The following is an 11,061-nucleotide window of genomic DNA, read 5'->3' as shown; positions in this document are numbered from 1 at the left end:
AGACAATGCTTTTTTTGTGAGGGGTCACAGACCAAATAGATGGAACTACTGGTGTTTAACAATGTGTTGTAATTCAAATATGCATCAAATTTATAAAATCTTGAATTGCCATATGAATGTATTAGAGTGAAAAGCGGAGTGGAAATATAGCATAAAATAGAAACTCTCAAAGTAGATGTTCCTTTGGACTTCACACATCTGTGCACAAAGGATGTTGCTCATTCAGACAAACATATACAGTAGGTGGGAAGCAGTTTGTTGTGCAGCATGTTTGAGGCTAAAGCTGGCAGAGATTTTAATGCCTGACTCAGACTTGGGCTTCCTGTGTAAAAAGTGAAGCCTGTGTTCATGCAGTTAGATATTGTTGCATAACACTTATCTTGAATACAGCACACCACGCCCTGGGACTAGGAAAGGAAGGCCAAAGCAGTTATAGTCTGTCTGGGTTTCTGTGCTCACACACTCCTTTTTTACAGGGAATGAGGTTATAATCAGTCAGCACGGGCCATCAGTTAATGTTATTGATTTTCAGGCATCAAAACATCCTGACAAAAGTTCAAAATAGTAAACTGAGTGTTCCAATTAAAGTTTAAGAGCATTTTTATTAACAAAATCAATTGATTGCAGTCTGATTTTATATGGAAAAGTAAATGGATCATAGAGATGCTGTAATCTCTAATTCACTTCACTGTATAATAAAACGTGCTTTCAGTATTTTCTCAGGGTATGTATAACAACTTTAAAGTATTTAAACTATCATCACTATTGAGTTCAGGTTGTAGTGAGATGTCATAAAGGACTCATCAATTTGTAATGAGACACTCTGCAGATTACCCTTTGTCAATGGCGTACAAGAGGAAAAGCCCCGGGGTATTTCAGATGTCTCGTTAAGCTCCTTCAGAAAACAGAAACAGACAAGAAACCCCAGCGAAGTAAGGTCTTGTTTCTGTCATCCATTCTGTCTGTAATTTACCCTTCATATTTTATTTGAGTTAAGCCCTCACAACCTCTTTTTCTCTCACTGTTTTTAAGCAACATGGGTGTCTTGCGAGTGCTGAGGAACAGAAGTGGTGAGCGCATTGGATGTCTCCACTGATCAACTTCCTATTTTGTCTCTTTTTAACTTGAAGGGTTTTAAAATGAGAGTTTCTCATTATGTGAGTGTCTGTGATGAGAAAGCTCATCCAATCCAAGATACGTTCTTACCCAAAGCAGCTCGTTCACGGTTTCAGTGTAATTTAGATGAATTTTATCATCTATCTGTCAAATTATTTTTTGATACACTGAATGATCATTTAGTCAATATAATGGCAGTAATAGTAAAAAATACCCATCACAGTTTTCAGAAACCACTGTGATTTCATCAGTGAAGCTGGGTGTGGCCTGTCCGTGGTAAAGGATGATCAAAGTCATTGTGGACTATAATCTAATCACTGGAGTGTAAAATGCAACAGCATGCAACATTGTGTGAGCTTTTTCCAAATACTGAGGCAGTGTTTATGCTTTACAGCTGGAAAAATATGATTGGTAAAAGAAATCCATGATAACCATAACATGCAATTATGTCTAATAAAAATTATTTTCAAAAGTTTTAGTACAGAAAATATATATTTTTTAAATATCATGGCCACAGAGTTGAACATACAGCATTTCAAAAATGTTTTGCTCTGAATTTAGCTGGTCAGGTTGACCCTTTGCCATCAAGTCGCATAAAGAAAGTGGCTAGACTGAGGTGTTATACCAGAGGTGGTTAAGTTTATGGTTAGAAGTGGGAGATGAAGCTTTTTTGGGTGCAAAAGACATGACACAACCTGGGGGTACAGCCTGGTTAACAAGGTTTCTCAGCTGAGACAGAGTTGATGAGGCACTGACTCAGCTAGATGGAGGGCGGTCACTGTAGTTGGAGATGAGGGTTGACTTCATTTGACCTGGATTGCTATTAAAGTTATTTATGCACAAAAGGGGTTATAAGTACATTTCATCGATTTTTTTTTTCAATTTAGGATTAGTTGAATTGTTTTATTCTTGCTATGTAAGACCTCTGTGCTCCTGTCGGGCGCTACGTCAGCAGCTGTGGCCAGCACCAGCAGCGCCGATGTTTAGTGAGCAAGATGTTCCTCCTCTGCAACACACAGATGAAAAACGCACATGAGAGAAAAAGGGAAAAGACCACTTCTCTTGCAGCGCTCTCCTTCTGGCTGGAAGTCAAGGGCAAGCTGCCAAGGTACTACTTTTCACTTTCCTGACATGAAGTGAGGCAGGAAGGGGGAGAGAGGAGGGGGGCTGCTGGGTGCGTGCGTCAGCAGGTCCGCCTGGGACTCCCTTGCCAGGAGGTGGTAAGAGCATGTGGTTCTTATCTTATCTATTGGAGGACTGAAGCACAGTGTCCATTCAGCGAGCGGCAAAGAGGAGGAAAAGAGCGTACCCTGAAGATTAAAATGCTTTGACTCCTCTCCCGCTGCTCACCTCACTAATTCATTGAGCCTGCGTCAGTGAAACTGGCTATGTGCAGGTAAACACACATGCACACATATACACAACCCCAACATTTCACATGAGCCAAAGGTGAGGTGACCAGTGTGGCTAAATCGATACGCCACTCAATGAAAAGGATTAAGAAAATGCTGTTTCACTCTGGACTAACTGCAGTCCCATCACTTCCAGAGACACACCCCCACAGGGCAAAAACAAACACCGCTGCACAAACATGCAAACTCACACTTCTCTCTTACACACACACACATAGACAGAGAGAAGGAGATTTCCATGGAAATGTAATTTGCATTATTTCCACCTCCATGGTCCAGGTCATTAGACATAAAGGGTAAGGGCTATAAATGGCAAACTGAAATGTAGATAAGGCATGTTCCTTGATCCACAGCCTAATAGTGTGGTCACAGACATGCAGCAACATTCAAACTGCAGTTACAGACATTTAGCAGGTCAACCTACACCTTCAGCTCAAAACCTTACTGTGTATTTCCTCCAGTGAGAGGACACTGAATGACAGCTGGAGGTAATAGATCACACAGCCTACATCGTTGTTGATAATGATCCTTATAGCTAAAGCTGGAGTTTCTCCCTCAGAATCAGCATCCTCCCCAAACTGGTGATTTGATGTGGTACTCCTTCTGCACCTCCCCCCCATCCGCAGAGCCACATCAGTAATCAAGGGTCATGTTCCCTGCTCCACATCTGGACTGAAGCTGAACTCTACAATTGCTCTGCAGAGGGGCCAGTGGGGACCCAGTAATGAGAACCACAGATCCTTGCATCTTCTCCAGTGCCATGTTCTTTCATAAGCCCTGACACGAGGACAAGTTGTAAAGAAATCTACACGCATGTGGCCTTTTCCCATCCCCTCAGATACCAACTCGAGACAAGTTGACGGGGGTCAATGGACGCCTTGAGGAAAATGTCATGTGTTTGACCCCTCAGATTCTGCACCGTACCCTGGCACCGATCCAGTCCTGCACAGATCTTGATATAAGAAAGGATTCAAATTGCATAACAAGCTACTTTTCTTTGGCTCGAATTCCCTGAGAGTTTAAGTAAACACTGAAGACATATCACGGAGAACGAGAGAGAACCTGCGCTCTGGGATTAGTTATTCAGTCAAATCAGGTTTTAACACCATCACGTCAAGCGCTATATATATTTTATATATTCAGTGACAGTGCTGAGAGGAGTCCTCACTGTGAGAGAAAAGGCACATGGTGGGGCAGAAAATATCCAGTATGAGCACTTCCTGCCTGACAATGCAGACTTCTTCACTACGTTAAGCAATTCGTCGACAACCAATTGGGTTTGAAAATGCATGAGAGATCACATTATGTCTGACCCAGAATGACCTCTGATACTAACCAAAACTGTCCCCAAACAATGCACACACACACACACATATACTGTATATATATATTCCCACAATGCAAGGCTACATACAGCTTTAATATCCCAGGACTATCACATGTCTAATATTTGCAGAAAGCAGGCTATGCAAATAGTGCTCTAAAAACATGTGGGGCATATAATGACTTGTATTGTACTTCAGAATGTGTTTTTTGTCACTGCCAAAAAGCCTTGACTAAAGTATAATCAAATTATTTCCTGATCCCAAACAGGTTAGACAGAAATATGCAGTGAGAAGGCAAACAGTTTGGCGTTTTAATCCTACATTAAACCCAGATTAATTGACAGCTGTATAACATTTAGAAACAAACAAACAAATGCGAGCTATGTTAGTCACGCAAAATAATGAGAGGAACAAAGATGGACAGTCACTGATGAGCTTTTTCTCAGGTCAACAAATGTGTGGATTAATTGTTTAGAGCATGAAAGTATAAAATGTTAAAATAGTATAAGAAAGACTGAGAAGCTCATCTTACAGTCGATGTTGCTTTGAGATACATGACTCTGACAGCCACCCACATCTATTCTGACACCAACCCAATGTTGTTTATAAATTCACAAAGTGTGGAAGCTTTGTGAAATCTGAAATTTTTACCCTTTTTTGGGCAGTGAGGGTGGGATACCTACACACTGTACCTCAATAATACACTCCATGACTGCCGTTTACTGCTGTGTGTGTACTTTGGCATCACTCACAACCCCAGACTGTTAACTTGTTATTACAGGGTTACCACGAAAGGTCACTTGAGGTGCCACTGACACAACTGGAACCACTGCCGTAATTATTCATGTAGCACATAGACGGAGTAAGCTGTAATTGAAGAAACAGTGAATTACAATAACGTCTCACAGAAAAGACACAAAACTAGACACAATATGCAACAAGGGCAGTGGATGCATCAGTGAGTAGCACAAACATTCTAAGGAAATCTAAGTATATCATAAACAAACACAGTGGATATTTACTGTCGTGGCAGAAATTTCCAAATGCATTCCCAAACTTTTGTGCATATTTATTTTTCTATCAGGCACCAGTTTCTCAATGAGGAGCAGATTATTTAATTATAACTAGTAAGGAAATCTCCCATTAACGTTTAAATTGTGCTAAAATAAAAATAAAAAAGAAAAGTGCTCACATAAAAGTGATGATGAATTTTATTAAGACACTAAATAAATCACAGCTATGGATGAGTGAATGAGTTGTCACCTATGTGAAAATAATGGTGCTAAATAAATATGAAAATAAGAGAATATTTATGATATCATATTATTTCTAATAACATATTAATCCTGATATCACAATTCCAGGGGAATACTTTTGAGACTGCATTTTCTTGAAGAAACCGTTTTTACACTTTCTGTCTTCACTCCGGCTCTTGCTGTTCACACTTCGCTTGTTGATGCCATGTCTCACTGCAGCACTCCCCGCCGTGACAGATCGGACCAACTCAAATCCGAGATGAAATTCACAAACTCGCTCTATTGAAGAGGACCGTAAATACACACGGTACTTTTTTGAATTGCAGCCCTGCCTGGTCCTCCTCCGGCGAAGTCCCCACCCATCTAGATCAGCTATCAATCTGTCATTCATAAAGCTGCATAATCAGATGAGCAAATAATGTCCGCCTGCAGGACCAGTAAATATAGAACATCCGAAATATGTTCATGTTTTTGCGATACTGAAAGTCAAAGCGGTTTATATGTTTGCGTCAGTTTCAGTTATATTTTATTTCTCTTATTCTTTCAAAGTGTGGATCAAAATACCTACTTGCACCAGGGAAACAGTCCGTTAACCTTCTGAAACAGCTTGTTGAAGACGGACCATCTTCCATTTCGGATTGCGAGCGCAAAAGGGGAGAAGAGCCACGGAGAAAAGTGCGCCTCTGCAGCTGCAACTTGGTGCGTCTGGGCAATAATAATAATAATAAATACACAAAACTAATCCGGGGTCCTCAGTGCTTGAGGCTGTGCACGGTTTAGGAAGGGCAAGAAGAGCAGTGTGCTGCCCCCACCCCCCCTCCACCAGCACTATAACCCAGCACCGCTGTCCGAGGTGTAGCTACGGTCCGATACTCCTCCTCGGCGTGGTGACTCTGCTGTGGATGTGCAGCAGCAGCAGACTGGGAAAGCGGAGACGACGACGCATAGACTCAGAGAAATGGGAGTAAACACACACACACACACGTACACACACACGCACACTAGGGGAGAAGAAAGACAGGAGCGCGCCGGTATGAAGTCTCCACCAATTTATGCACGATTTCCACAGTACCTTTCGAAATAAAAGTAAGGAAAAAGATGAAATTGTAAGGGACGATGTACGAGCACAATCACATTGAACAAGAATGTAAGCAGATTGAACATTTTTGCAGGGATTTCTTTAACATCACATACAGTTCCGATGCGTATGGCAAAATTTTCCTTTGCTCTATTTGTATTATGAGACACCATCGCAGCCTTCACAGACACCAAGCATTCAAAATATATCGTCTTCTGAAGTAAATGTAATGATTATCAGCATGTTTAAATATTGCGTGAATCTAGTAAACGTTTTTCAGCAAAAAAGGCTACATTTATTTTAATTTGAAGGGGAGGTTCTCTTTGTTTCCACTTGTTTCTGGAAAGCTGCTGTCACTGCTGTTCCTGTTCTTGAATTTGGCTGCGTAAAAGGGGCAGAGCCATACACCCGGCGCCCTCCAGAGACATGCTGCTGTTTCCTGATCCACGACTCAGTGGTCAAGGAGGAGACAGCAACAGCCTTCACATTTACAGCATGGCAAGACAAAGCAATGAAGCGTTTACTTTCACGTGTACTGACTAAGAAGAAGCAGCACAGTGTTGTAAGAACACGGGCTACCGACGTGCTCTTTAGCAAGGCACTGAACCAGAGTGTGGGCAGTGACAGAGTTTAAACAGGGAGCGATCTGTAGAGTTAGGTTGGGACCTGCTAAACCAAATTTAATGAATATGAATCATTCTGATCAGGTTTTCACCTAAAGCCTGTCAAAAGACACAAATAGTGTGTGGTGAAAATAATAGTCAGACATTTGAACACACACACTTTCACTATTTTTTTCTGGTTCACTGTTGATATTCCAGCTCCTGACTACAAATACCTGCAGAGGCTTGCATTTACAAAAGGAATGTAATTCATTTATTTCACCAGGCCACCACCACCACTAAGTAGCACATTTACATACATTTTAATTTAAATATTGCTTTGAATTGTCCAAATAAAATAAAGCAATGTAGTGCATTCCTTCAGTAAAGGCCTAACTCTGCAAAGACTGCACAGCTACTGAACAAATGAAATATTTATATATGCTCATTAGAATGCAAGAGTAGAGTTATAATCTTCTAATAATATTATCCAGTCCCATAGTGATAATAAAATAAACCAATTAACCTCAAATTCAGGCCATGAACATTTTGCATTCTGCACTGACTGGAGAAGACAATTGAGAAAATAAGAATGGATGCTGGATACACAGAAGCACAATTTTGAGAAGGATGAGCAAAAATGCAAGAGTTCTTTTTCCTCTTCTTCAAGGAGGAATCTTCAAATTCAAGTGTTCAAATGTCAAAGGATTTCCTGTATTTGTTTGAGCTTTCTTTTAAGGCCATATTTAGTCCCTCTTGACTGGACAGTGTTTTCCTAGCAAATGTACCAAAGGAATGCATGATCACTGATGTTTATATTTCCACTAAGAATATTCATGCAGAAAAGAGACACATAATTGATTTATGAGACACTGGTAGAACAAAACAGTCTGGATGTGGAATTAACTTTGCCCCATAAATCAACAGACTGCACATACATAAAGATCTGATTTCAGATTAAATGTACAAAGTGTCAATACTTTTCCACATGCATGTAAATTATCACTGTTGTATAGCAAATCAGTTTTATCTGTATGAATAGTTTAAGTGAAGATGTCACCTCAGATGCCAAATGAAGTGAGCTGCCTATCTCCACCACCTCAGTAAATGTGCGTTCAGGTTATCAATGCTCAGAGAGCACCTGAGCAGCTCTGGGTTGGCAATATGATACACTATAAAGTGTGCCAGACTCCCTGATGGCCGCAGCAATACATGCTGATTATAGCCAGAGAAACAGGCCGAGAGAGAGGTGTGGCAGCTGTTGGATACGTCAGCATAGCATTCCTACACTCCTGAGCAGTGGGTCTATTCAGAGGTCACGTAGTATAACATAAGGGATTCTCTCTGACACACTCTGTCACGTCTCCTCTTTAGTCCAGCGAGAAAAGCCCTTAAATGTAAAAACAACATGTACGTTTATGGCAACACTGAAACAGTTTGTTCCACATGTAAGAAGCTGCTTTTTGATTCTTCTGTGTAATAATGCAGCATTAAAAAATGTCTGTGTTCATTTCAAATACTAGGATTTTCTGATGATCAAAATTTGGGAGGTTGAATGCAGATAATGCTGATGTGAGTGACAAAAAATTCATTTAGGGCAAATATAACAATTAACATGCAACATTATCAGCTTTTTTAATTTGAGGATAGATACACATCCTTTGGATACTACTTATATCACAGCACACATAAACTTCAACATACTTCATGTTTTAATCCTCAGAACATTAATAGGATTTTATTGTTAATTATCAAGCTAATGAGGATAATTAAGAGAGGTAAAATTGTTCTCAAATGTAACATAAAAAATGTTCTCTGAGTCGATGAAGCTCAGAGAACACTTGGCTTCTCTGCTCTTCAGCTATGGGAAGTTTATGAGCTTATGTGAAATGGTTACGGATGAAGAACTTATAGGGTAATGCAGCAGAGCTCGAGAAATGCCACAACTCTTGTCTGTGACCCACTGATGAACCCTTCTTATCCACGACTCTCTAAAGTGGCAGAGCAGCCAAATTATTCTTACATAACAGGAAGTAAGTGACCAGCTTGACCTGTAAACTTACTGTAAACTGTACAGTACTGTACTCTAAACTTTATGTTTAAATAAGCCCTCTTGGTTTGATAAGAATCTCAGCAAGGTTGTATTACTCTAATCTTGGCCAAAATATAAAGGGCTGTAACTGATCGTTTTTTCATGAAATATTAATTTGCTAATTATTATTATCTTAGAAAGGATTCTGTTTATAACAAGATATAGCAACATTTGAGAAGCTGGAATTGTCTCAGGTCTAGTTTTATTCACAATTTGGAAACTCAATCTTTATCAGTGAGATATGCTCATTATACCGTATGTCTTGGAAGTATAACCTTCATTTGTAAAGTTACTATGACTGTCAAATAATTGGAAAACTGCTATATTCCTACATGAAATGTAGTTGGGGAAAGTATAATGTGGAGTTCCTGATATTCAAATGAAGTACCTGAAATTTGTACTTAAGTACTTGAGTTTTCTCCTGCTAGATCATTCAGTCCAGACAGATCAACAGATGGATTTTGTGGCTAAATCTGCATCACAGAAAACCTCAAAATGTCCATGAGGAGTCTCTCTAGCTTGATCTGTATCAATTTGGACAGGTGGTACACACTCTTTTTTCGGTCAACATCATCCCGCCGCTAAAATCCCTGATCCATCTGTGAATGAATAGCATGTGTTACGGAAACATTTAAGGAAATCAAATCAAAAGGTGATGATGAAAGAAGCTGAAATCACATATAGGATGTAACACATGCAGTGGGTTCATATGGCTTCACTATGGTCCACTGAGGGATCAACAGTCGACTGAAGAGTGAAGTGGTCAGCAGACACACGTAGCTGCTCTCATCTTAGCGGTTTTAGCAAATAGCCTCCTGATGACCATGGCCTCTGTCTCCCAACATAAGGGCTGCACCTTTTCAAACATCTGTGTGCTTGTTCACACACAGCCTTACCCCCTACCTCTACATTACAGACCTTATCCACTTAGGCACTGTACAAGCTTTTTGCACACTGCACACACACGCACGTCAGACGTAAGTGAAACATTTACAGATCACATGCAAGCACCACACCACACTTATACACACAGGAGCATACTTACACCTACGTAGGCACACACATACAAAACATGCAGCAGACACACACCACAGAGACTTTCAGTTCCCTCCCCCCTCCTGAATAGTCTGTTCTGACAATCCACAGGACAGCCGGAGCATTGACGTCAGAGGCAGGCCCATGAAAATACAGGGTCCCTGGGGGGGCTGAGGGAGTTATGCACATCTTCACAGCTTGGCTTGCAACTAGTTCAACAACCAATGAGCATATTACTGCCTCTGTTTACTCTTATTTGTCAGAAAATGCAACAGTAAAAAATAAAAAGAGTTCCACATTTCCACAATGCCTGGCGTGAACAAATTTGCATGTGACTGCAATGCGGATCATCTCAAATGTGACGTCAATGGATGTCATTACACTGTGATCCATTAGGACAAATGTGAGATAGGTGCATTATTTAGGTTAATGGTTATACAAATCACAGCACATCGTTACCTGCCCTCTGTCGTCTTAATAATTGCCATTTTGAATAACTGCTATCGGAGTGCAGTATATTAAATGTACCCAGAGGAAAGGTTTGTTGCTCATTCAGACATCCTCACATTCCCAGGGGAAACAATGACATCTTTGTTTATCGCTCAATGTTCCGAACCTCTGTTTGTCTTTTTCTTCTAAGACATCATTAGGACATCAGAGTCATTAATCTCACTGTCCTCTCTCTCGTCCTCTCACCTTTCCTGACATGGTCTGCAATATCCTACAGAACATGACATGAAAAATACTTATGTCTAATTTGTATCACTAGAAAGCCATACAGATTATTTAAAACTATTTAAGTGATAGAGTAAAGGATCATTACATTGGAGAATATATATTCATGTGTGTGTACGTGTGTTTAGATTTCAGAAAGTCATGAAAAATAGCTGAAGGTATAATATAAATGAACTATAATCAAAGTTCATTTTTTAGGTTGTCCATCAAAAATATGTTGTAGTTTTTATACTGCGTATTTGGTAAACAATTTCTGCTGCTCGTTTTTATTCACACACACACAGACACACACCTGTATTTTTTTCATACTCATTAGAATTATTTGTTCACTATTTTTGTGCTGCCGCTGCTCTACAGTATTTATGTCATTAGCTTGTAGTTTGGTAAATAAATCAACTTTTTGTTGCTGT

The 11,061-nt window shown here is 40.1% G+C and overlaps 1 protein-coding gene across 5 annotated transcripts in view; it reads right to left on the bottom strand.

Annotated features, from left to right (window-relative positions):
• pde10a (phosphodiesterase 10A) overlaps positions 1-11,061 on the bottom strand; it is a 48,180-nt gene that overhangs the window by 27,088 nt on the left and 10,031 nt on the right. For 2 of the 5 annotated variants that reach the window (XM_020599944.1, XM_020599952.1), the window contains exon 1: positions 5,678-7,087. The exons of the other annotated variants lie outside the window; for them this stretch is intronic. In XM_020599944.1, the coding sequence (XP_020455600.1) occupies positions 5,678-5,741 (64 nt within the window). In that variant the 5' untranslated portion in view covers positions 5,742-7,087. Of the gene's footprint in view, positions 1-5,677; positions 7,088-11,061 lie in introns of those variants that run through there. 5 annotated transcript variants of the gene reach the window in all.

The sequence above is a fragment of the Monopterus albus genome, unplaced genomic scaffold (assembly GCF_001952655.1).
Source record: "Monopterus albus unplaced genomic scaffold, M_albus_1.0 scaffold3.1, whole genome shotgun sequence".
Lineage (NCBI taxonomy): Eukaryota > Metazoa > Chordata > Actinopteri > Synbranchiformes > Synbranchidae > Monopterus > Monopterus albus.
This window is presented reverse-complemented; position numbering and strand designations above follow the sequence as displayed.